Source organism: Agelaius phoeniceus, chromosome 3 (assembly GCF_051311805.1).
Source record: "Agelaius phoeniceus isolate bAgePho1 chromosome 3, bAgePho1.hap1, whole genome shotgun sequence".
Taxonomy (NCBI): domain Eukaryota; kingdom Metazoa; phylum Chordata; class Aves; order Passeriformes; family Icteridae; genus Agelaius; species Agelaius phoeniceus.
Window position 1 is genome coordinate 55,405,581 of NC_135267.1, and position 27,185 is coordinate 55,432,765.

General features: G+C 38.5%; 1 protein-coding gene and 1 long non-coding RNA gene across 5 annotated transcripts in view; one reads left to right on the forward strand and one right to left on the reverse strand.

The window, feature by feature from the left end:
- Positions 1–27,185, forward strand: part of LAMA2 (laminin subunit alpha 2) — a 335,441-nt gene that overhangs the window by 297,108 nt on the left and 11,148 nt on the right. Inside the window, exons 47-59 of one of the 3 annotated variants that reach the window (XM_077175288.1) lie at positions 2,386–2,545; positions 5,030–5,154; positions 5,698–5,860; positions 7,795–7,939; positions 9,787–9,925; positions 11,628–11,639; positions 14,195–14,315; positions 16,527–16,745; positions 17,959–18,107; positions 20,885–21,061; positions 21,870–22,083; positions 24,151–24,210; positions 26,607–26,719. In XM_077175288.1, coding sequence (XP_077031403.1) covers positions 2,386–2,545; positions 5,030–5,154; positions 5,698–5,860; positions 7,795–7,939; positions 9,787–9,925; positions 11,628–11,639; positions 14,195–14,315; positions 16,527–16,745; positions 17,959–18,107; positions 20,885–21,061; positions 21,870–22,083; positions 24,151–24,210; positions 26,607–26,719 — 1,797 coding nt within the window. The remainder of the gene's footprint in view (positions 1–2,385; positions 2,546–5,029; positions 5,155–5,697; positions 5,861–7,794; positions 7,940–9,786; positions 9,926–11,627; positions 11,640–14,194; positions 14,316–16,526; positions 16,746–17,958; positions 18,108–20,884; positions 21,062–21,869; positions 22,084–24,150; positions 24,211–26,606; positions 26,720–27,185) is intronic. The other 2 variants (XM_077175290.1, XM_077175289.1) reach the window with 2 other exon arrangements.
- The window catches only part of LOC143693561 (uncharacterized), a 36,156-nt gene continuing 25,552 nt past the window's right edge, over positions 16,582–27,185 (reverse strand). Inside the window, exons 2-4 of one of the 2 annotated variants that reach the window (XR_013181361.1) lie at positions 17,952–19,448; positions 17,429–17,660; positions 16,582–16,715 (exon numbers count right to left, since the gene is read on the reverse strand). This is a non-coding gene — a long non-coding RNA (uncharacterized LOC143693561). The remainder of the gene's footprint in view (positions 16,716–17,428; positions 17,661–17,951; positions 19,449–27,185) is intronic. The other variant, XR_013181362.1, reaches the window with a different exon arrangement.

Here is a 27,185-nt window from a genome sequence, read left to right on the forward strand (position 1 = left end):
GAGCAGAACCTGATTAGTTGTGATTTTAATCAACTGTGATTCAAGTATTACCATTGTTTTGATTGTTAGTGACAGAGTTTAAGCAGTGCCCTTCTTTTGAGGACAAAGGATGCCTGAATCACAAGTTCACTATAGACACATCCCGTTTAATTCATCAAGAATTGAGTCTTAAAGTACTGTAGCAAATATAAACCATGCTTTTCAGTGAAGGTTTTCTGTGTTTTCAAGGGGTCAAGGACCAGAGCTTACTACATGGTAGTTTATAATTTAATGCTGATGAGATGCTTGCTAAAGTTATCTCATTTATATCGTGCCTCTCCTTAGGAGCAAACACTGCATGTCATTACACCAATTTTTGTAGAATATAGAATATGCTGAGTTGGAGGCATCCATCAGGATCATCAAGAGTAACTCCTGGCCACCTCCACGACATCTGCAAGAGACACACCGTGTACCTGACAGCATTGTCCAAACACTTCTTGAATTCAGGAAGTCTTGGTGTTGTGACCGCATCCATGGGGAGCTTGTTCCAGAACTCAGCTACCCTCAGGATGGAAAACTTTTTTCTGATATCCAACCTAAACCTCCCCCAGCTCAGCTTCATGCTGTTCTCTCAGGTCCTATCACTGATCACAGGACTAAAGAGGGACTACCTGTCCCTCAATTTCCCCTTGTGAGGATGTTGAAGTCTGCAATGAGGTCTCCCCTCAGTCTCCTCTTTTCCAGGCTGACCAGACCAAGTGGCTTCAGCCACAACTCATAAGGCTTCCCCTCCAGACTCTTCACTGTTCTTGCTTTGAACATGGCCCTACTTTGGACTTTCTCTAATACTTTAATGTCTTTTTTTTATATTGGGGCACCCAAAACTGCCCCCAGCACTCGAGGTGAAGCCGCCCCAGTGCAGAGCAGAGCAGGACAATCCCCTCCCTTGCCCAACTGGTGATGCTGTGCCTGATGCCCTCTAGGACATGTGTGGCCCTCCTGCCTGCCAGGACTCATGTTCAACTTGCTGTTGAGCAGGTCCCTTTTCATGGGGCTGCTCTCCAGCCTCTCGTTCCCCAGTCTGTACACACAACCCCATCCCAGGTGCAGAATACAGCACTTGCCCTTGTTAAATTTCATACGGTTGGTGATTGCCCAAGTCGCTAGTTTGTCCAGGTCTTTCTGCAGGGCCTGTCTGCCCTCAAGGAAGTTGCCAGCTTCTCCCAATTTAGTGTTCTTTCAGTGTCCTTCTGCATATCAGCCCCATAGTGCTGATACATCCTCTGTAATCCTCCAGTTTTACAGAACTGACTATCACTAGAACAATATCTTCCAACCTGATAACTTGTCATGCACAGGGTAGCAATGTCTTTTTGCTGTCAAGTTAGCCAAGATCTTTCTTCAAGCTCCATTGTCCTCCCTAAATAAGAGAGAATTATTTATAGAAGAGACTCCGTTGTGAGCATTTCAGTCTTTTTGAAGATGAAAGACATCCATACTATTTGTGAATTATTAGACATCCTAAAAAGTGTCAGTCTGCTCAGTGACTCTTGGTTTTTCAAGATTTATTACTTTTATCCCTTAAAGGGCTTCCCATCAGTAAACATTCTGCTATAAACCAGTTGCACCTTAGACCCACACAAGTCCACGGGGATGGAATCCACCCAAGACTACTGAGGGAGCCACTTTCAATCATTTACCAGCAGTCCTCTTCAGCTGGGGACATCCCAGGTGGCTGCAAACTGGTAAATGTGAGACCCATCTATAAGAAATTTCAGAAAGATGATTCAGGAATCATATCTCTCCACAGTATGTTCCTTCTGCTGTAAAAATATGTCAGCAAACTCCTTCCGTGCCAGTTAGTACATTAATATCATCAAAGGAGTAGGAAACAAACTGATGCAGAAACAGTTAATAAATGCAAAGTCTATTGCTGTTGTGTTGCCATCAATATTTGATGTGATTCATAAATGACAATGAAGGACAATGAATTCTTGAACATAACGGGGTTTGTAACTGTTTCAAAAGCAGTCTGACAACTCCATTGCAGGAAATGTGAATTCTGTTTCTCACAGTGAAGGAAACTGAAGTGCTTTATCACTTCATTTCAGTTAAAATATAATCTAATAAACATTCCTTGTTTTGTCAATGCAAGGTCCATGTCATGTGTATAGTGAATTTCGTTCAGAAAAGACATTCAGGTGAGGAAAAGATCTGGTTCTGTGATGATGTCTTTAGCTTATGCAGCCATAAGTGTCTGTTCATTTGTATCAAAATGAGGCATAATCCAGTCAGTCATGTGTGCTTCTGTTAAAAGGCACCATTTAAAATAGAATTTTCCTAAGTTTGGTGTAACTACTGGCTTTGTATGCTTAATTTTTTTTTTTTTTTTTTAATCTCTAGGTCCGGGAAAAATGGCACAATATCAGTGCGAGCTCTGGATGGCCCTAAAGCCAGCATTGTGCCAGCCTCATTCAGTGCAGTGTCCCCACCTGGATATACCATTCTGGATGTGGATGTTAATGCTGTGCTGTTTGTTGGTGGTTTAACAGAAAAAATTAAGGTAATGCCTTTTCCAGTGTTACTGTGTTAGCTGACCGTTTGTGTGGACAAATTCTGTTATTGCTTAAAATAGAAACAGTAAATTTTAATATGCTGGTGTCATTGTAGTAGATGCTTTAATTTCAAGTAGTACACTCACACTTTGGAAAGGTTTTTGGGATTTGCCTAGACCTGGAATATGAGATTTCACTGTGCACGATGTAACCTTCTGATCAGAAGCCCTGTAGCTGGCTGTATTGATGCAGCGTTTAGCCCAAACAGCTAATTCTTGCTGGATAGATGGATGCTTTACCTTGGACACACTGCTGCCCTGACAGGCTTTTGGTTCCTGAGTGACAGGAACTCATTTCTGTTTCTGTACATTTCTGGTCTCCTAACAAGGTATACAAGACTATATTTTCCCTTGCATTTGGGATTTTATCTTTGTCATGTATCCACTGTATCACCTCCTCCATTGCAGTCTGCTTTTGGTGTTTCTGCTTTATTTTCTTTATTTTTGTTCCAGTTTCCCTCCCTGTTCCCCTACAGATATCTACATCATACCCCTGATCGATTTTCTCTTTTTTTTGTCTGTTCATTTTTCTGGTGACATCTTATACCTTGCTAAACTTCATGAGATGAATAGAAAATGTATGCCAAACAGAATAGACAGAAATCTTTATAAAAAATTATTCTCCAATAAAAGCTAATTAGCCCTTAATTTTCTAATGGCATTCTTTACAAAACAATTTAAATTAACTATTCTGTTCCTGATCAATATTTTAGCATTTGAAAAGAAGCTAAAATTTAGACTTTCCCAAATAGTAAACTCACTGAACTTTTTTTACTCTCAAGGTTGTAGATGTTCTCAAGTGTTAAAATAACACAATGTGCAGAAAAATTGAAGTGCGAAACTCAATGTCAGAACAGCTGTTTTCAACCTCAGTTAGGTTAAAAAAATATTATGCAAATATTTTCTGAAAAACTCTCTATTTTTTCATTTTAGTCAGGAAAATCTTCCTGAATTCTTTTTTTCTCTCCAGGTAAATAAAGACCAGGGCAGCAGTAGGAAGGCAGTCTATTTTAAGTTTGGTATGGCTGGTATATTTGCAATGTGGAGTTTTAAAGACTGTCAGATTTGTTTCATTCAAGTACCGTCTCTGAATTAAAATAAACTTCAGGTTTTTTGGGAATTTCTGTCATCATGTGGCACAGTGGTAAGGCTCACAAAATGAAGACCTTAACCAAGACTTTTCTAAACCTGTGCAGCTCTTTGGACAGTTAATCAAGGTTACTGATATATCTTAGGCCACTGACTGAGAAATCTGCTTTTTCATATTATTGGGGTATGGAATGCTTTAGATTTGTCCTACGGTTTTGTCCACATCCCTTTTTTGTATACATTTCTACAGTGCATTCAAAAAAAAGTTAATTTTCGGTTTTTAAAAACATCTTTCATCTGACTTGAAGAAGACTATGATATTTAGATGTCATGAATTTCTTAAAAGTGACATTAAGTTCATACTTGTTGCTAATTAAAACCTATCCAATTACCTTGGGAAATATCAGTAGCACATTAAGTCTTTTGAGTCATACTTTTCCTTGAGTATTTTCAAATTGCACTTCTCAATGTTCTTTTGCAAGATCTTAATATTTGTAATTGCTGTAAAAACAGCAGGTGCTTGTCTATCTCAAATAGCTAAGTGTATAGATTTTTAATCAGCTCATATTGATGAACTGAAATTTAAATGAATCAGGGTATTTTTAGAAGCATAATTTTCAGTGGAGTACTCTGTGTACTGTCAACTATTACTACTTTCATCATGGTACCATGTTATGTTCTAATGAGCATTACTCTATGTGCATAACCCTAGCTTAATGAGTTCTGATGGGACATGTGTTTTAATTGCTTTGCCCTCTGCACATTTTTCTGCATCCAAAATTCAGCATGAACAGTGTAACAGCTGAGTTCTCAGCCTGTCTTTTAGCTTGGGCAGTCTGCTCAATTTCCAGTGTTTCAAGCATTACAAGAGAAACACTTTGCTTATTTTATTGTGGACTATGGCAAGATTGCTCATAGTCCTTTCTTGAAAGTCTGAAATGAAAACCCAGTTAGGCCTTGAACAGGTGAGAGCAGCCAGCTCTCTGAACAGCCAGGAAAACTGATGGTGGAAGCCAAAGCAGCTCCTTGTTCTTCAGGACTTGTTCTCTGTAGGCCTTCCCAAGAGTCTCAAATCTAAAAGGTCTTTCCCGTTCAGACTGATACAAAGTTCAGTTCACATTTTCACTGATCAGTTGTTCTGTAGGAGGGCTTCTTAGGTTCAATAATGCTCTTGATGTTTAAAATATTACAAAACATCTTATGGGGTTTTTTTTAATATTTTATATGGAATTTTATATGGTATTTATTTTTATTTATTTTTATGATTCTTGTCCCAGTTATGTTTTCAGATGCAGTAGATCACTTCAAATTCAATTCTAAGGAGGTTTGTGTTCTCTGTTGCAGAAGTCAGATGCTGTAAGAGTCACCACCTTCACTGGGTGCATGGGGGAAACCTTTCTAGACAGCAAACCGATAGGACTCTGGAATTTCAGGGATATTGAAGGCGACTGCAAAGGGTGTGCCGTCAGGTAGGTACAGCACCCACAGTTTCTCACAGTGCTTCTTTAGGGAACCTGCCTGCAGCGACAGTACATTCAGTGGTAAGTAGCAGGAAATTCCACAGCAGCCATCAAATTCCAACGTGCATGCAACTGGAGTTAGGTTGCAATTCCACTGAGAGGGGAAGCAGCCAGTCTGGGTTGTAAGTGTGGTCACTGAGTTACCAGAACTGGGCTGGTGTGACAGGGCTGTGATAGAAAGGCTCCTAGAACCACATTGAACTGAGTCTGGCTCATGGACAGCTGTGATGAGGATGCCTGCACTCCTGCATGGCATGGAGCAGAGTCCAGTGCCTCAAGGTGGCTTTCACAGTGAGCAGAGACCCCACAAAAGAAAGGAGTTTGCATTCTCGAAATAGAATGGGAAATCCTGTCCTGTCAGTGGGAGGTTTGATAAGACATCGAACCAAGTTCAGGAAGACTCCCAAGAGCTGTGCCCACATTTCCCTAACCCTGCACTTTTTATTTTAACTTCACACGGCAAAAGAAAATGGTTGGAATTGTTCTTTTCAGCCCCCAGGTGGCAGACGGTGAAGGGACAGTGCAATTTGATGGTGACAGCTATGCCATGGTGAGCCGCCCGATCCGCTGGAACCCCAATATTTCCACAGTCATGTTCAAGTTCAGGACCTTCTCATCAAATGCTCTGCTGATGTATCTTGCTACTGATGACTTGGTAAGAACAGCCAGCGAACCTCTGTGCTCCTTGCAGGTTTCAGGCCATCTTTGCAGTCTCTGAATTCACTAGATCATGAAAACAATTAGTAATTTAAGGTACCACTGTCCTGGTATGATGCTTCACTGCTGGCCAAGTGAAGACAGTGTTATAGTGTTCAGGTTGACTACCTCATGTTTACTGAATGGGGATCACTATGTTAGTCTGGGAAGAATTCCAGGTTTTCTGAATTTATTAATTCATTTTCCTTTATCCCACATGTTTATGTATGTGAACATTTTCAGTTGGTTTTGTCTATTCATAATTTAAAATATTGTGTGATGGAAGGGAAAGTATGGGAAGAGACAAGTAGTCTTAAGTAGAAATCCTACTCATATAAAGAAAATGTTTATGTTTTATTGAGTGGATTTAAAGGGGGACTGGTGCAACAAATAAAATGTAATAGTGATTGTGTTTTTCTAATATCTACAATATGATGTCTCTTACAGCTAAAACAGAGAATAGAAGCATTATTTTTAAAGTTAAGGTTTTTTATTGACACACAGTATCAAATGTGTGTGGATAACAGGGAGAAATTATTTATAAAGACATCTGTCCATATTTGAATAACTCATCTTTGGCATTTCTGATCCAGATTGATTTGCATGACTGACAGGGAACAGTGTTTCCCTTATCCTTTTCATACGGGGCAGAAATTATGTACAGTAGTTTTTACTGATGTCTTAAAGAATTACTGAGCACTTGCTACTTCAAAAAAACTGTGTTTGTGTAAATCAGTCTTATTTCAGATTCCTGTATTTTGGAAATAATTATCAAAATAGCTGGAATTATCAAGGAGGAGGGTCCTCCTGAGTGACTGTAGGAAAAGCTAGAATTTTATTATGATAATGAAATATGTATGTAGTTTTTCTAATGAACTTTTCAAATTGAATATTGAAAGCATAATTAAAGTCTTTATTTTAGATTATTTTAAATCATTATTTGTGACTTAGGTATTTTTCTATGAAAAAATATTTAGTTGAAATCTCAAAAACACAAGCAACTGGTCCCTGGTATATTTTGTTTCTTGTGATGCTGTCCCACCACATAAAAACTTGGAAGATACTCCTTCTAATGATGCATGGATAGACATGCCTAAGAATCTAGAATACTGAGTTTGTTCAGTTTTTCTCTGAGAAGAGGTGGAACTGGCCATGAGCAAAATGATAATAAAAATTTCTCTGGTACATTTATGTCCTGGGTCATAGTTCCACCATTACTTACCTAGTGGCTTTCATGCTGTCCAGTTCTCTGGCTATTTGTTTTGCTCTTTGTATCCTGCCAGCTCATTTTCTGGAGACAGTGCAGCATATATTGTTGCTCCAGCCAGGCATCTCCAGTTGGATACTGCTGCGAGTGGTTGGATGAAATCAAGAGTGTTCATAGCTCTCTTTGTCTCCATCTCTCTGTTGCTCTGTGATTTCCATAGATTACTCTCTGGAAATCTGGCAAAACATGCCCACTTCACTATCTTCACTATTTTTGCTTTCTACCTTGCAAGTTTAAATCTAGCTGAGATATGCAATAAATATGCTAATTATAGTACAAGCATACACTCAAAGCTGAGTATTAGTTTCAGGTAATTATAATGTCCATTTTTATCTTCAATCTGAAATAAAAGTGCAGCTATCCCATCAAAACTGCAACTAAGATGCCAGCAAAATTCCAACTAAATTAGCAATCCAAAAGAGAATGTATGGGGAAAAAAGAGCTTGGCATCAGACTTTTGTATGTGAGAGTCCTGGGTAGTAAATGTATGAGTTGTGGCATTTTTTAAAGCTTGAAAAATGTTGTCTGTAGTCACCCAGGGTTAAAAAGTGTTTATTTAATGTCTTATGCCTCTTACCAAAATGGATAAGAATCATGATGGTGTATCTGACCCTTTTCATTAACAGAAGGATTTCATGAGTGTAGAACTCAGTGGTGGGCGTATAAAGGTCAGCTACGACCTGGGTTCAGGTACAGCTTCAGTTATCAGCAACCAAAATCATAATGATGGCAAATGGAAATCTTTCACCCTGTCAAGAATTCAAAAGCAAGGTAAGTTCCTGTGGTGTCAGCAGCATCACTTTTCCAGTTATCTGGGCAGTTATCTTCTAATCACAGGGATGGTGCTGTGGGAATTATAAGTTCTGATGGGAATTATAAGTTTTGGTGATTTAGCAACTTCTTTTGTTTAGTTTATAGGTGTGTTGAGTTGCATGTGAGTGATTGCACTGTCAAATAGTGCTTTATGGAGGTGGCTTATTTTTCAGGCATGATTATTTTATACAATCATAACTTGCATTCTAAAATTCCTCTGTCTGGGAAAAAAAGAAGTCTTCTCATCACTTTCAAAAAAGACTTCATCAAAAAGAAGTTGTTTTCATCAGATCCATGTTCCAAATTATGAAACACATGTGTGATTTTTGTTAGGACAGCAATAGCTTTTATCCTGTACAGTCCTCTCATGCTCCAGCATATACCAAAGTGCTTAAAAAAAAGCAGTGACTTTAGTATTGATCCTATCTAACTAGACAAACACCACTACTTTATCTTCCCTAATGATCTGCATTGTGTCATGAACTGAATCTGCATGGAAACAACTGGGAACATCTCCAATAGTTCTACTAATTCTTCAACATGTTACTGGCACAAAATGTGAAGTAGTGGAATTTGAAAAGATCACAAAGACTACTGGTTATCATGCTGGCAAAACCCTTTTTTTTTTGTTTCTTAGTCTGGTTATAGGGCTGGTAGAATCTTATCTGAGCCGAATTTGTTTTACTGTGACATAGAAGCTTTTGCAGTTTGAACTTTTACTGCATTCTGAATCTTCAGGGTCACCACAAGCCCCTAAGCACATTCCTCTGCCTCTGCCCCCTGCAGTGCCAGCTCTCTACCTGGCCTTCACCCCTCACACATCATTCTCTTCCTTGTCATTTAGCTGAAGTAGACTTAGAAGTTGGGACAGTGACCAAAGTAATTTAGTGATCTCACTTGCAGATTTGCTGCACCTTTAGAGGAGGAACGTCTTATGCTAGCCAGTTATCATAGTTCATACTTAACCCAGGAAGTATTAATATAAAATACAATGTCATGTAATTGATATTAATCAATAGCATTCAAACATCACGTGTTTACAAAAAAGATACAGGTATAGAAATTAAAGGAAAATTAATCTGGTTTTGGTAAGGTGTAACAGAAAGTCTGTCTATTCAATTTTCAAGGAAGAAAGGAAAGAAATCCTTTTTTTCGTCCCTATATATCTTGGGGTCTGCTCAGCATTTTTCACCGAGTCTTATTTCTTTTATTGAACTTTATATTCTGCATTAATCCATACATTAAAAATATACATGGAACAGACACCTAAATAGGATGGTCCTATGTAGCACATCACCACTGACTGAGATTGGACATGACAGCAACTGGCTGCTTTGGGTTTGTAAGTGGTGTAGAGTGAGTGATCACCAGTCTCTAAGGCACATAATGACAGTGCTTAATAAACTTTTACACTAAAAATCCTGTTCAAGAGGCACTCTTTGGACTGAGGTCACAAATTAAATGTAAAATGATCTCTTGTCATGACTGTGTCCTGAAGTTTTAGCTCCAAATTACAGTGGAATTACACAAAGAAGGCGCCAAATGGAAACAGGTTTAGAGAATATATAAAAAAAGTGTACAGAATTGCTATGGCTTTTCAGGTTGTTATGGAAACAGAAAAGTGCAGCTTTCTTCCCCTGCCCATAACTGATAATGTGGAAATCCAGTGTCTTAATTGCAAAATACAGCCTTCCTTGCCTCTTCCCTCACCTGCTAACACTCCAAATGTTTTTCTGTTGGTTTCTTACATGAAAACATCATTGTTCATGATGGATATTTTCTAACTAATCTCAAATGTCTTTTAGCCAACATATCAATTGTAGACATAGACACTAATGAAGAAGAGACCATAGCAACAACTTCTACAGGCAGCCACTTTGGACTCAACCTAAAAGGGCACGAGAAAATATATTTTGGGGGATTGCCAACCCTAAGAAATCTAAGGTAACGTGGCTCGAACCAATTTCTTTAGTCTTGGTAAGGGAATGTAAATACAATGTATTTATTCTCTGCATTTGCTTCTCAAGTTCACTTGCAGTCAGTGAATGGTGAATTCCCAATGTACCCTGTACTGCCACAGCAGAAAAGTGGCTTATTTGCATATGTTTTGTATTTCACACAGCTCACCTTACACACAAACAATGGAAATTGCACTTGCAGTGCAGTGCATCTTTCTGATTCTGTGCAAGAACCATGATGTAGCTGTTTCTTTAAGTATTTGTTTGATGCGCAGAATTTGTGACTGCAGATTCAGAGAATTGGCTCAATACCTTCACAAAATTAAGGACAAATGTTTACTTTGTGCATGAGTAAAAGAATTGACCTACAGACTGCTCCATATGGGATTACTGCTTGATGGGTATCCACGTTTTTGCATAATCAGTGTCTAATATTTTGCTTCAATATTATTTTAAATTATTTCTAGATTTTAGTTCCTCTTTTCCTTAGATAAAATTCCTCCTGTGTTCAGGACTTAAAGAATATGATACGATACTCTTCATATATTTAATGTAAGCAGAATGAAATATTTTCCTTTCAGAAGTCTGATCCTGAATTTCCTACACAAATAAAATTTCCAGTAATTATTTTTAAATATTGCATAGTGATATTCACAAATGTTAAATTCAACATAAATAAATTAAAGAAATGGGATAACAGATACTTGAATTTAGTGACTTTCTTTCATGACTTTAAATAGACCAAAAAACTTATTTAAAGTTTAAATGAATATTCAGCAGTTTTGCAATGACAAGAACAAGAAAATTCTGTGCTACAATGAACAGATGAGCAACACAGAAACAGGCCCATTAATCTATGTCAGCTTTAACTAAATGGCATAATGAGAGCCTTGAAGTGGTCTTGTGCACAAGGAACTGTTGTGTTTAATCCACAGACTCGTCTGCCACTAAAAGAATGGACATATTTGTTAATTTATTGGGATAATCATTGACCTCTGATGTCAAATCACCCAGCAATAAAAAGATCTAAGGTCTATTTTACTCATGAAATAAAACACTATATTATGTAATTGTGAAATCACACTAGTGCATAACAAAACGTCTAGAGCAATTATCTTCCACTTCCTTTGTGGCTGCCCCGAAAATCAGTGTACCACAGCTACTTTGACCTGTGGTAACCGTTCTGCCTACAGCTATGATTTGTCAGTGCCTGAGGCAAGATTAACGCTATGGTAAATTAGAATCAAAAGTAGTGAATGGGGGATTAGGGCAAAGCTGAGCTACTGCGAACAATAGACACTGAGGTATCCATGACTTTGTAATTATCAGGTCGTGTCAGTTCTGCCAAATTCTTTGGCATGGTTTGCTTCTGCTCGTGACCAAATATGGTATCAAGTTACAAAAACCCTCTGATGTGTTGGGTTTTATGGCAGCTGTTTGTGGAGTAAACCTGTTAATTGTTATAGCCTGATAGCGTACCTAGAATCCCACCTTTTATTGTATGTTGTTTGTATATGGCGTACACCTCCTTCCCTGTGAAATGGCTGAACCTTGCTACTAAGTAATAAGTACAGTTAATACTAAGTACAAGTACTGTTGTATCACGGAACAACAATACAAGAAGTACCACTTGCTACAATTAACGCCATGTTGTTGTTTTCTTTTCTTGTCTTTCCTTCTCTCCCCAGTATGAAGGCAAGGTAAAAGCAATCAGATTATCTGCATGACTTGCATGTGTCTAGTTAAAGCGCAGCTTGTAGCACGGGTGGCACCGCAGCAGCAGCAGCAGCAGCTTGGGCAGTGTTCAGAGCAGCTGCTCCTCTAAGGCTCTTAGTTCACTCTAAGAGCTGAGCATTCTGAGCTGCTCCCGAGTGCTCACCGCCGTCACATCCCAGCCGTGCACACACCTACACCAGCAACTTCTATTTTCCTCTCGCAGCCGCTGCTTCCTTCAGCCGGGTGCTGCCCGTGGTGCTGCGGTGCCCGGGACGCGGGGCTCGGCCAGCTGCTGGCTGACCCTGGCTCCGGGCTGCAGGAGATGTGTCATCCCACGGGACGTGGGCAGCGCCCTGCTCAGAGGCACTGAAGCAGTCACTGAGGAGAGCAGGAGAGCGAGGGGGAGATTTTTTGTGAAATTTGCCGCTTCTCATGTTCAGAACAGGAGTATGAGGGGGAGAGAGGGGAGGTCACCTATTTCTGACTGTGTTTTCAGTTTGCAGCTGTTTGTATCCGTCACTTTTGCTTTGGTATGCTCAGATATGAGGTGATCTTCGCTGTGTTTTGCAGCCTAATTCCTGGCTTGAATTGGAAAAATATAACTTCACCCCCACACTCCTGCCCTGAACTTTAGAAAGATTATTTCCTCTCAAGCTACAGAAATTGCTGTTTGTTCTCCCTCAAAACTGGCCTATTTTCACACAGAAGAACTTAGAAAAAAATCCCAAAAAATCAACAAAGAATTACGGAAGATCTGAGTGAACTTGGACCTTATGTGGTGTATTTTGGAAAGGAAAAAAGAAAAAAAGAAAAAAAAGAAAAAAGAAGTCTTAAGAAAACATCAAGCAAGTGTTCAGTGTTTGCAAAGAGGTTGAGCCAGACAACCCACAGTGCTCCCTTCCAACCTTACCCATTCTGTGATTCTGGGATATGGGTTGGGAATTATAACAGCAGCTGTTTGTAACAGGGCAGGATGAAGACAGTCACTGGACAAGGCAGGAAAGGGAGTATCAAGAATGCTTTCTGGATGGCAAAGATTATGGGCTCCAGTGACAATGATAACAGCAAACTGTGCTTCCACTGGAAGATAAATCTGTAAAGGAACTGGAGAAGAGCTAGGGGAAAAAAAAAAAAGAAAACTGAAAGGTGAACATAGCTACTTGACTGTAACTAAAGCAGCATATGGATCATTTTAGTAAACCAGATGCTTGCTTTAACTTATGCAGAGAGTACTAATTTGCCAGAGAATACATCACGCTTGCTCGGTTGGCTGTAGTGCAAAGAATGGCTTTCAGTGCCAAAATGTGCAGCTAATTAGTATCTGTGCAAATTGGTTTTATTTTGTAATTAATATTATTTAAAACGTTTTCTTTCCTTCCAGGGAACTGAATTGGTTGTTACTTCCCCCATTCCCCATCCCACCCCAGTTTTAAGTCCTTATTTATTAATTTTTCCTTATTTATTAATTTTTAAGTCGCAAATTAATTTTTCTCTCTTTGAGCTGTTCATACTATTCAGATACTCTAGTAAACACTCATGGGTAATACTTTTTAGTGAATAAAATAGTGGTTTTTTTTTCTTTTTGGATTTACTCTCCATGGTCTCAATGGCAGCTTTTTTTCTGAAGTGACTTTATAAGGCTTTTCTTCTGGCAAGCCTGGTTCAGATGTTACCAGAAGTTATGGTGTCACTCTGGTGTACCCAGGCCTGGGAAATCGTACTTTTGCAATCAAACATGATAGTTTTGGTGTTACTTTCAAAGGGTTTCTTATTTCCTTTCATCAGCCAGCTGATGAGTCAAATATGGAACTTGAATTCCATTACAATGTTTTCCTGTTTTGGATGGATAGTTACATTCTGCAACAAACCCAAGTGCTTTGTTTTGTTTAACTGCCTGAAAATGTCAGATGTATAGCTGTGTCCTGAGAAAATACGCAGCAGTTTTCATAAGAAAGATACTGGAAATATAAATGTCAGTCCACCTTATTGCATTCCTGAAGCTTGTGGGCAAAAACTTTATTCAAATATTTGTACACTTCTCAAGTTCATCTTTCATTGGATCTAGCATGCAGAAAGAGAAATGAAAAATGTCTTCCAGTTAAAGTCTCTCCTTACTGTTATGATTTCTTAGCTTAGATCTTTCTGCTTTACCTAAGGAACAACAACTTCCTTATTTCATAGCTCCTTTTTTGTGTTTTAACACCAAAGGTGATAATTTTCCTTTATCAAAGGAAAAACACAGAAAACAAAACCACCAACCAAAAACCCTTTAAAAAAAGAAAGAAAGAATTGAGAAGGGGACTGCTGTCAGTTGGAGATGAGATGAACCTCTTGTTACAACTTTGAGTGATGCAAGGCAGAGTTCAATGTGTGCTGATAGATTGTAGAAGGCAACACGAATTCGAGTGTATGTGTGTAGCTAAAATAAAAATAAAAATCAAGCATCTGTGCAACTGAAAGTGTACATATGTGTGTCTGGCTGACTGTTCTCCCTAAACTCTATTTTTGAAAATACATTGTACTTCTAAATGTTTTTTAGGCCTGAAGTGAACTTAGAGAAATACACAGGTTGCCTCAAAGACATTGAAATTTCAAGGACACCTTATAACATATTGAGCAGTCCTGACTTTGTTGGTCTAACCAAAGGATGCACACTAGAGGTTAGTCTGATTTCCATGTATTTTGGCCTTAATGTTTATGAACGTTTTCTGGTTTCTAATTTTATGGCACAGTAGATTAATTTTATATGGTATATTCCTTGGGATGGGAATCTAACCTTAAAATCCAGTTACATTTAAGAGAAAGAAAGATTTGTAAGTCTGATCAGCAAGTAGACCAGTTTTTCAGATCCTGCCTTCTTGGAGAGTGTCCCTGGCCACTTGTGATATCCCTATCTCCAAAGGGTAGGATTTTCTGAACTGCTTAGCAGTGGTTTAGCTTTGTTTCAACTGACTAAAATGGTAATTACTGTCATTAATGAAGGTAGGCATTGACAACACTGCAAAAATTAAAAAAAAAAATCTGATGCACATAAAACACATGGATTTAATTTTTTTTAATTGTTATTATAAAGTCATTCACTCTATAAAACCTCAGGTATAAATATTTACTGTCATGAGCTGGAAGGCACATTTCTTACTGATCACTAAGAATGTGCAAAATTGGTGTTGTTATTTTAGCTTTAAATGCATCTGTTTTCAGTTGTTGATGCTTGCAATTAACAGCCTTTCAGTGCATATAGAATTCAAGGAATCTGATCTGAAATTTGGGAGAGAAGTTAGTAATTTTCCATGCAAAAGTCTTTTTATACAAAAAAAACCCCAAAACTTCCACTGACATATGTGTCCCAATGAATAGTTTGTATTTCTTCCCTGGAAATCTCTACTTTATAAGATAGTTTTGCAAGCAGATGGAAGATGTCCATCAGACACCATATATACCATATATCAGATAGATACCATATATCAGATAGATACCATATATCTGATATTCCATATCAGATACTTTATCAGGAAATCCAAATTAATTGTTAATCCGATGCTCTCCAGTTTCATCTTTTTTTTCTACAAAACATTAAAACTTTACTTTGAACAGCAACTGGAACTTGGCCAGGCCAAAAAAAAAGACAAAGGCCCTATTTTGCTGTGTTTATCCATTGTACCTTTGGCCTTCATCAGAGCAAAAAGTACACTACAGTAGGACTCTCAGGTGGGATATTAGACTAGATTTGCTATGAGATCCGTATTTTCAAGTTTGTGGTAAAGCTAAATTGTAAACAAGCAGATTGTTCAAATGCTTTTAAATTTTACAGATTTGGCTTCAGAAAAAAATAGAGGTACATATTTATGATTTATAGTATATTCTTTCTGAAACAGGAAAGAAGGATAGTTGTGTGTATTATCTTTTGTTGCAATGAATCTTAGGAAGTACTTTGCCTTTCACATTATTTTGTAACGCTTGAGGTTTCAGAGTATGAAATCTAATTGGATTAACCCTTTTCTTGGGGAAATAAATAAAATATTCTAATTTTACAAAACAAGACGTAGGAAAATTAAAAAAGAGTGAAGCAAAAGTAAAGGATAAAGACTGGATATGTGTTCAATCATTAAAATGTCCTCAGATTTCAGAGAAAGGTAGGCACCACCAGCAATTATTTTATCTGGCATAATTTTTTATTTCTAGACCTGGAAAAATTTCTGCTGTACTGCAAAAATGGCAAACTACTTAAGAAAAAGTCACTGTTTCTAATGATTGGTCTTCCACATCTGGAAGAATACATGAGTTGGCAGTGATGACAGAAAATCTTTTGGAGTATGCACTGACTTATTATTTGATGACATATTCTACTCTTTAAATTGTGTTAATGGGTAACAGTGTCTGAAGAGTTGGGCCATGTGCAACAAGTGCTTCATTTATGACTCTGAGTAACCAAGAAAGCAGTGGTGCTTAGTGAAGTAATGAATATTAATGAAAAGTATTCTCTCAGCACATCTGACAAATAATAGTTTATGTTCATATTGGGGTTTATTACCTATTGTATAGATTTAAAAGCAAACTCCAACTGTATTAACTCAATGGAAAATACATATATAAAATAAAAACAGCCTTGAGCAGTTATTTTTAATCCAAGAGGATATATTGACATAAAACTGGAACTTTGCCTTTCTGTAAGACAGGATTCTACAAATACCGTAATGATGCCAGATGTAAACAGATAAACTAAAAGTGTTTGCAGAACACTTTGAGGAATAAATTGCTAATAATTGTTTATTATTACTTTCCATCTTTTCACAGTTCAGAGATCTTCCTGTGCATTCATAATGTTGCTTTTAATTCTACTAATGCACTTTCCTGTCCTTTCCTTCCTACAGAACATTCACACAGTCAGCTTCTCCAAGCCAGGTTTTGTGGAACTGCAACCAGTCTCCTTTGATGTGGGCACAGAAATCAATCTCTCCTTCAGCACCAGGAATGAGTCTGGGATCATCTTGTTTGGCACAAGTGGCACCATTATTCCTCCCAGGAGAAAGCGCAGGCACTCTGCAAGGAAAGCTGCTCCCCTGAAGAGAAAGCGCAGGCAGACAGGACATGTAAGAGATTAAAAAAATAAAGATTAAAGATTAAAAAAGATTAAAAAAAAAAAAAAAACAATTCTACTGAACTGGCAGAGTTTGTTTCAAGACACTGTCAGATGTTTATGCTTAAGTTAAAATTCAGATATTTGGAATAAATTATTTCTAGTGTCATCCTTCATCTGATGAAGAATCTAATAGAAGTTCAGAATTGGGTTTTTTGTCTTGGAGAAATTGTTTCTCTTACAGATTTACAGTCATGTATCCATTGCTTGTTGCTAAGCAGCAGATTTGGTTTTCTATTATATTCCATGTTGGGTTTTTTTAACCAAACCCAAATATTAGAAAATACTGTTCTTCACTCATTTTGAGGACTACTTATGCACTATTAATTCTTGGAATCTCTCTCAATCCTGTTCATAGAGACATAAATGAGTATTATTCTAATTTCCCTGAGACAAAAAAAAAAGAAGGTGGTGAACACAGTGAAATTGTTAGAAATTATTCGAGTCTTGATTAAATCTTGATTAAAATCCTGACAGGCACACTACAACAGCAATAAACAGATTGTGTTGATGCATTCTTTGTTCAGGACTTCTGGGAAGTGATATTTCATTATTCTCCTTTCTGGCTGTTTTGGAAGAGAGCTCTTGGTGACCTGGAGTAACACACTCCAGGGACAGCACATTGTAATGGCTCACCTGGATGACATTATCTTCAGGTTAGGGGCTCCTTCATCATATCCCAGCTCTTCAGGTCACAGAGGTGAACATGGCCTCTTATTGCTATATTAACTGGAGTTTAGATCCTGAAATCTGCCACAATATGATACTGGTGCTGGAGTAACTACTGGCATGATTTGCCAGCCCTCCAAACACAGAACTCAAGCTGAAATCAATGCACTTCAGGGCTTGAGGAGTTTAAGAGCAGGTCCTGTAACATCATAAATGAGAAGAATTGTAGGTTAGAAGTCCCCATCCTTCCCTGAAAATAGATAGAGAGTTAAATCTTCTGTTGACATTTTCCATCATGACCTCATCTTACCCCTTCCCCGTTATAAAAATGCTGGAGTCTGAGCACAGCAGCAGAACTGAAAGAGCAGTGTCTTGTCTACAGTGAGCACATGAGCAGCCAGTGTAAGACAATAAAACATACACATTAATGTAAAATTAAGTGGAATCATTTCTTTCCAAATATGACTTATCTTTTCACTCCAACATGTACCTTGCAGGCCTACTATGCCGTGTTCCTGAACCGAGGTCGGCTGGAAGTGCACGTCTCCACTGGGATCCGGGATCCGCACAGGATCACCGTCAGACCCGAGGCTGGCGAGTTTCACGACGGCAGAGCACATTCCATCCGGATAGAGCGAGCTGGAGGGTAACAAACACCTGCAAGTGCTACAGGCCACACAGCAGAGCTAATCCAACAAAGCTAATGTGTTCATGGCTTTGGCAGTCCATGTAAATGCTTCTTCTGAGACAAAAAGCTTCATTCCATCATTATCCAGAAATTCTTAGAAATAAGTTTCTGACAGCCATTCTTGTTCTGAAGAGCTGGTTTACATGCTTTTGTAGGCTACCAGCCTGTTTCTCCAGACTTGTGTTTGCCTGAAATGGCATCTTTAATCTTCTGATTCTTTGCAAATATATTTCATAAAAGGATCTGTGGGTGAGAAATTCTGCCATGGTGCAGTAAATCTCCTTTTCAGGACATATAGAAAAATATCATTTTCAAAGGGTTCAAACTGCAACAGCACAGCAGCCTGTAGCTTTTTTGAGATGCCATGTGCTAGACACGGTGGTGCCCAGCTAAATGTGGCAAAACAATGAAAACACAGTCTCACTTTTCTTATTGGAAAAGCCATCACAGACCTTCTCAGACCATGTTGTTTTACACTGAATTTCACTTGAATTTCTTTGCCCTTTTTCAGACATTTTAAAACCTTCTTATTACACTTCACCATTCAGAAAGTGATTAGAAACAGCACTACTCTACCATGTAGAACTCAGGCAGCCAATAATATTTGTGGCCTGGAATAGCCCTTGTTCCAAGCAGGGTTTGTTATGGACATTTGAACAAATGTGTACATTCTCTACAGACATTTGTTGCATTAGTGCACTATGCACAATGTTCTGTGTTGTTAAAAGAAATCAGGAAGAAGATGTGACATCCAACATGTTACAAAAGGCACTTATCCACTTCACCCTCTTACCCCCACAACAATGAAGCTTTCTTGACCAGCCATTCCTGTCTAGTCCCCAGGTGCCCTTCTGTCCTCTCTGTAGTTTGCTTTCCTTTCTGTATAATTTTCTGACTGAATTTCTATTGTATTGCTAAAAAACCTCTCACAAATAATGCCTCCAGTCAATAAGACTCCTCTACTTCGATGACTAGGTCAAAGTCAAACTGTAAATGCTTTGGGAAAAAATAGTTTTTTAGGAAATGGATGACTGCAATTTGTGATACATTTTGTGTCACTGTGACAGAACACAAATATGCAAATGATAATAAAAAGCTCTAAGCAACAAAGTAAATTATTTTATGCAGTGCTGTAGCCAGTACAGTTAGCTTGACCTTATGAGGTTGCATGTGAGAATACATCAAGGCAAAAGTGCTGTACAATGCCATCCAGTGATGGTGCTTGTTCAGATGAGACCTCTGTGTTTTCAAGGTAGCTTTGTTACAAAACAAATGCCTGAACTCTGAAGTTTTTGTAGCCTGAAATATGAAAAGACATAAATTATTATTAACCCTTCCTCTGCTCATCATGATCTCAAGCTTTATTTTTTTTAAATGTTTTCTGTGAAAAATCCGCAGAGAGATAATTGTCCATATGATTATAAAAAATTATATTGTTGAAGACTAATGTACATCATTGCATGCTGATTTTGGGTCAAATCCAATTTGGACCCAAAATGCTTATGATGATTAGCCATGGCTAAAACACAGCAGCAAAAAGGATAACTTGAGTCTTGACAATCTGACTTCCCTACACTTCCTCTGAAGGCAGAGAAGATAAATGTCCTCTCTGGGACACTTCATGGAACCTAAATTAGTCTTTTTCTCTGAACTGCCTCCAGAGAAATCTCCCTCCTTCTGTTTCCACGGCCAAAGGGACTGGTAGATATCATAGGGATTGTCCTTTTAATAACTGCTTTCTCTAACCCTTTGAAAAATTAATCACATTTCTTGCTCTGTAGCTTTCCAAGCCAAATTAATTCATCCAAAACTATGAGGAAACTGGACAATTTAGACATAGTACAGCACTTAAATAATTCAGGTGCTTAAGTCACTGTCCATTTTTTTCTAGGATGTGTGTAAATAACAAAGCCAAGCATTTTGTATTTGAAAACAGGTCTCTTTTCAATAAGCATTTTCAATATTAAGTTGCTTGCATTTGTAGCTATAGTTAAGAAAGAATATCAGAGTTCAATATAATTTTGCAGTTGACAAAAGGGAATTTATTTGCCAGAGACTGATTGGTCAGGCAGTGGTGCTGCAGAGGCTCCTACCTTCCTCTCTTCAGCCTTAACAGTAACCATGGGACTGCTTTGTCTTTTGCTTGTGCCACGTGAAGTACCCATTGGAATGAATTATAGCACCTGTATTGGTACATTGTGAACAATCAGCAGTTTTCCTCCTCTGCCACTTCCGCCAGAAGAAGCTATGAGATCTTTAAAAAGTGTGCTGTATGTCTGCCATTGATCCTGCAGTCAGAGCAGTCTGGTTGTGCCCTGGCAAGAAGATAATAAGGAAATAGGGAGTCCAAACAGAATGTGACCCCGTGCTGTTCCCATCCTGCTGAGCTCTAGATGATTATATCTACCATCACAGTACAGCCAGCTCAGCCCTTACTGTGTCTGTATTGCCTCACCACAAACCACTTCTTCCTCTGCAGCCACAGTCTGACATTATCACCCCTACACAGCACAGTTTTGCCAGGCTTTGTCAAACAGCTACCAAGGAGGCACAGCAGCAGCTGAAACCCTTCTAGTGGTTAATATGCATTTAATGTGAGCTGCCAATTACATAGTTTGAGTTGCTCATTGTTACAGCTGGTGTAGGAGTAAACGGGGCTTGCAAGGGGGTGATTTCAATACAAGCAATAACCAGCGTAAAATATATATTTCTTTGCTTTCAAATCTTTTCCACAGGATATTCAGTGTTCAAGTCGATGAAGACAAAGTCCAGACTCAGAGGTTGCCATCAGACCTGCCCATCTCTGTTAGGAAACTCTTTGTAGGGGGTACATCTTCTCAGTTTCACACTGCACCTCTCAGAAGCATACCACCATTTGAGGGCTGTATATGGAATCTTGTCATTAATGCCACGTAAGTCTCAATGATGCCAAAAAATGTTCAGTTAATGAGATCTGGTTGAACTGCCTTGGAAAGTTTATGGTTGCAACTAATCATACTAGCAGCAAATCCTAGAATATGATCTGTTTTCTTTATATGCCATTCCTTTTTTTTTTTGTCTACAGTATATGCTCCATAGGCTGTGCAATTAATGAGCTGTTTTACAGACAAGCCAACACTGTCTGTTTATCCATGAAATCACAGAAATTCAGCGGTAACACTGCAGTAAGATGTACATCAGTGATAGGTATTTATGGTGTACTATAACACTTTATTTTAGGTAAGGGTGACTTCCAAGAGAAGTCAAAATTCTGAGAACCGCCATGGGAATCAATTTACTTTGTGGAAAGTGCAGTAATCTGGAAGGAGCATTTGAGTAAAAGGAAAGGTAATGGTGAATAAAATAAAACCTCTATAAAAGTTTCCATCTAAATCTTTCTTTCACATATCTGACACACCTAAATTAGGATTTTATTGCTCCACATCAGAGTAAATGGCTTCTCTGTAATACCGTTGAAGCTACATAGGCCTGTGAAGTTTGCCACAGAGGATGCCTGTCTCTCTGCACTGACTGTAGGAAGAAAAGCCTACATGGTGATAGATGGTCACTATCACCTCTAGTTTAAGTTTCTTGCTTCTGTACCTGTAGCTACCTGTACAGGGCAGGATTTTGTGTCCTGTGAAGTGAAATTACACTGCAGCATATAGTTGTTCTTTATAAATGGGTGATATAAAGGCAGAAGAACTAATAACAGACATCGCTCTTCTTGTGTGTTCTCAGCCCCATGGACTTTGCTCAGCCCGTGTCCTTTGAAAATGCGGATATTGGCCGATGTCCCACACTAGAACCAGAAGTTAGGCCAACTGAGGATGAAGATAAACCAACTCGTGCAACAGTTCTGGTCCAACCTGAACCAGACACTAATGGGGAGAAAGAAGGGCCAAGAATCCCTCCTGCTTCTCCTTCTCCAACACCATCTCTATCGTCAGCACTTGTAAGTTTAAATCACTTCAGTCAGATAGAGTCCGAAAAGTTTCTTTTCCCAGGCAGAATTGAAAAGCTATTCAAGAATAATGAAGCACTTTGCACAAAAATAGTGACAATTCAACATGATACTGTAAATGAACACCATGTTTCAGGTCAGTAAAACCTGTGGATAAGGGAAAACTGGCTGATATCATTTGCTTGGATTATCACAACAGTAATTTAAAGAACTATGTAGTTTTAGAAATATCTTTGGCTTGCATGCTTAGCTGTAAACCCTTACACTTCAGGGTGTAAGCCAAGCAATATTTGCTTGGGGTTGGAAGGGAAATCTTCCCATGGGAAATCCATTTCATTATGATATTTCTTGTGCTGGTCTCTGATGCACATGATAGCAGTCATGTCAATGATGTGATGAAGAAAAAGATAAACCAGGAGGCCTATTCAATATGGCAATTCCTCCACTGCTATTTTATAACTTCAGTCAGGAGAATTACAAAATGAAACCCCAGTCACTGCTAAATTGAGCTCAACTGTTGTTACCAGAAATAAACAGTGAGGTAGTGGCAAGCAATCTTATACAACAAAATTTAAGGAAGAAACTCCTTGTCGCACAAGTTTAGTAGTTTTATAAGCTGATGGAACATTTTACTGTTCACAAACATATGTTTACACATCTGAATTTTAAAATGAATAATACATACACCAGAAGATGTTTTTGAGGGGAAAACTATTTGTATTTTGTTAGACCTGAATACAACCGACAGGTTTATGCAGGCTATATAGTTTAGTATGAGTGAGATTTCAAAATATTGTGAAAAGACTCCACATTCCCCAGTTAGGAACCTGTTTGCATTATTGGAAATTTCACTTCAATAGTAATGAGATGGTTTCAAGAAGCTAAATTTTATTTGAGATACATGACCACCTTTGTTGGCCAGTATATATGGCACAGCTTTATCTAGAAAGACTTATCAGGTATTACTGAAATCTCCACATCACATGCATGGAAATGGGAGCCTTGGGATCAAGGTAGGAAGCTCCATCTCAGTTACCACCGTGCCCCAAGCCCCACAGTTACAGACACCGGCCTCTCAATGCTCTGGGCAGCGGCTGTGACTCGTTCCCACAAGGTGGAGTAGTTGTAGCACCAGGCCTCCCATGCAGCTTTTCTGTTTGGAATTCAAAGAAAATTTGCAGTACAGTAAGGCTACTGTAGAAAGATAAGGAACCAGGCAACAAGGTAAAAAGGATTATCCTGTTTAATGCTCACTGTGAAGGAATGCAGTTGTTCTTAGAAACAAATCTGTTGTCCTTAAAAACAAATAAAGAAACAAACAACAGAAGAGCATTAAAGAGTAAGTGCACACTTCCTAAGACTATAAACACTAACTGTTAAAATAGCAAAATGGAGAGGAACAGATCTACTCATTAATATCAGAAGCTAGTCCCATTCCAGCTAGGTGAGTTTTGTATATCACGTATCTAGAGTGGTGATAATTTAAAACAGGAACTATAAATAAAACACCATTACTCCCCTTCTGTCTTGGAAATACTGAAACTGTTTTAGTATGCTAAAGATTTGAAACTATTTTAAATAAGGCAAGCTTTTGGATAGCTGTTACGTTCATATTAGTGAGTTCTTCAAAGCATTTTTAAGGGGACTGTTGCAAAAAAGTAGCTACAGTCTGGTAATGAGATAACACTCATATAAGGTGGCACTCACTACAGTAAATTATACAGAATCTCAGTGTAGAAGGACTGCATATGGAAAATGTACAACAGAAAAAAGTATTTTCACGTAGGAGGCTTGAATAACTTATATGCTCTATTTGAGTACTTTTAGGACCATTTTTATCTACATGCATCCATCTGCATGTAAAAGGGGAGGGCAGTTGCATCGTGAATGAGGGAAAAACCTACCCTGTACTAAAGGCAAGACAAGATCCACAAGTAGGACAGTTGGGAAGTACACCAGCCACCAGTCTGCTGCTGCTGCTGCTTTCTGTGAATGCCAGAGTGTTCCTCAACACTGGGTAACTGCTGCTTCTGCCTCACGTTGTTCCCTGCTCCTCAGGGCTCGCTTGCTGCTGACACGAAGAGCGCCAGCCTTTCTTCTGCCTTTGACTCCATGACGGTACTGCCCATTTCTGATCCATGCATTTCTGCCCTCTGCTATTAACAGCATGCAGTGAACTGTGGGGACTGCTTCAGTGCTTTTTCTACTAATTGCTTTCTTTGTAATTACTAGTACAGCAAATGAGAATATGGAGAATGTGTGACAGTCCACCAGTGGCCTTTTCTGCTCTTCATTTCCACTGCCGTACACACTGAGCTTCTTGACCTACCAATCAAGTCCCTGACATCTTATAAGACTGAAGTAAAGTGCAGCTCAAGAGTTCAGTCTCTCATGTAATGTGGGACATTATTAAGCAGCCAGGACACATTAAGGCCATTACTCAAAAAGCAAAGCTGAGATATTCTAATACAGGCTGGTGACCCGTACTTAGGGCACAGTCTGGTGAAAGCTGTAAACCTGGCTGTCCTTAGATAAAACAAAAGCAGACACAGGCTTGTGAATAAAATATGGAATTTTTTAAACATGCCCTAGTGCTTTTGGTTTTCCTTTTGCTGACTTTTCATGATGAATGCTTACTATTATAAGTAGTTATTAGCAAACAATCACTGTATGCTGTGATTCCAGCCGCCATGGTGTGTTGGATACTCTCCCACACTCCTTACCCTTTCTTACAGTCACCCTGCTGGAGTGAAGAAAAACTGCAGTGTTTACTAGTGCTGAGGAGCAGCTTGTGTTAGAGTCAGACCCTTTACTAACATATACCAGCCTAGGATTAAATTTACTGTCAGAATATATCCTTTTACCATGTAAAAGTGTGCCAGAGAAAGGTGTGTGTATGTGTTTTCCAATTCTTTCCAGTACCAGTTGTTATTCCCTATTTTTAAATTTTAGCAAGCTCAATGTAATTGAAGGTATTATATGCATGGTATAGTCATTAGCTTAATTGACTAATGCTATCTAGAAGTCTTAGACTTCTAGATAAGCCTGTAAAGCTTAAAATAATTCCAAATTTTACCCTGAATTATGGGAATATGATTTGTTTTTTTCTTTTTGATGATCACTGGAAGACCGGTATTATACATTCATAACCCTGCTTGGTCCTGGTGAATTTTCCCTGTTTTTTCCCTCCATTGCATATTGATGTATCAATTGTTCTTGTCATAATGCATGGTGTTCTACTCTGTCATAGTCAAACCAGAGCATTTATTATGCAAAACTATATTTTAGAGGTGTTCTATACTGTTGTGATGTGTGAAAGCAAAAAATATTACTGAAAAACTGAGTGAGAGAGGGAAATAAATTTCCTCTTTGCAGTTTAAATCTCTGGGCTTAAGTCACTCATGACATTTTCAAACTATTTCAGAGAAAGAACTCTGTCAGCAAGCCACTGCACCTTGTGCTTTGCAGGCCCCCGCTGAGTCAGGGCTCAAATAAGAGACTGTCACCAATCCAAAATGATAGCAGCCACAGCGCTTAAAAACAGAGCTTGCAGCTATCAAAGTTTGTTTCTTTCCCAGCGGTATTGTCCGATATTTTGTTGAGTTAGATCCTATGAGTAGTTTCCTCACAATACTCTCAGTGGGAGGCAAAAGCCAGACATGAGTCGAAGCTGGTAATTACCATGGTCTCACATTGCCCCAGGCACTCCTATACAAGAGCTTTAGGACCAGAGATTAAAAGACCTGGTGAAATTAAAACGAGAAAATTATAGTGGGCAGAAGATATTTTACCTTGCATTGTTGCACCACTTGAAGATTAATAGAAGTGGAACGACAGGGAGGGGTTTGTTTCTTTACAAGCTGGGTAATGTCTCTACATTGGACAGCTGGGGGATTTCAACAGCTGTTACATCTATCCATCAGTTATTCAGATTCCCTGGTTGTTTGTGGGGGCCTTCCAACAGCACCAGGAGAAACAACAGCACATTAAGCAAAGAATACAGTTGTAAAACAATATAAAGACGTAAAATGAAGGACTCATTGACAGCTGCAGGATCTGAAACTACTTTTAATTCATTATTTTTAAGGTGACTGGATTTCAAGTTGACAACAAAGCATCCCTTTAAAACTTAAATCTTGTTTCATTTCTGTAAGAGAGCATCCTACTGTGTAAAACTCAGTTATGTGAGCTAAGACTACACTGAACTGCCTGAAAATCACTTAAGATTCTTGTAAATGTCCACTGGTGAAAGCATGAAAGCAGCAATGTTCATATATTACTTTTATTTGCTTTTACAGCTATCTTAACGAGCTCTGCTTTTATACCAAGTTCCTGTCAGACTGGTTTATAACTTTAGCTGGTGTGATGAGACATCAGCCACTGGAATATTGCAGGGCCAGTCTCTTGACTAGGTACAATAGTCTCAGTCCTGAGCAGCTGGGAGACTCCTAGCACATGCACAGCTGAGACAGACACAAAATATGAAGTTTGCATGATTGTTGTGTATTTTGCAGGATTCCTGTGCTGCTGACACAGAACCAGCTATTTTACAAGGTGGCAAGCAGTTTGGTCTTTCAAGGAACAGCCACATTGCAGTTGCATTTGATGACACCAAAGTGAAAAACAGGTATGTTGTTTGTTTCAGCAATGAGTTTTGATGGAATAGTGTCAAAATAAAATGCCCCTCCCAATTCTCTCAAAGGTATCTCCCAAAACTATGGACATAATCTGAAAAGATCACATGCCAAGACTAATTAATTTCATTAAGCAAACCTAAAAAAGCATTAAGGTATAAAATCTAGGCAATGAAATGCCCACCTAAGTAGCTCTCACAAATGGAAACAATTTACCTCTTTGCTTGTAAAGGTTTGGCACACACAAATCCCAGACTGATTTCCTAAAAACCAGAGTAATGGAACCAGGTTATGTAACTGACTTCAATGGCTTTTTCAGAGGAAAGTTTTTTCTTCAGTAACTGCATAATTTCTTTTAATAAGGAATTTTTTTTCCTTTCCTCCAATAGTTAAGATCAATGTTGCACAGTAAAAAGGAAAAATTATATCACTACCCTGAAGGACAACACTATATACATA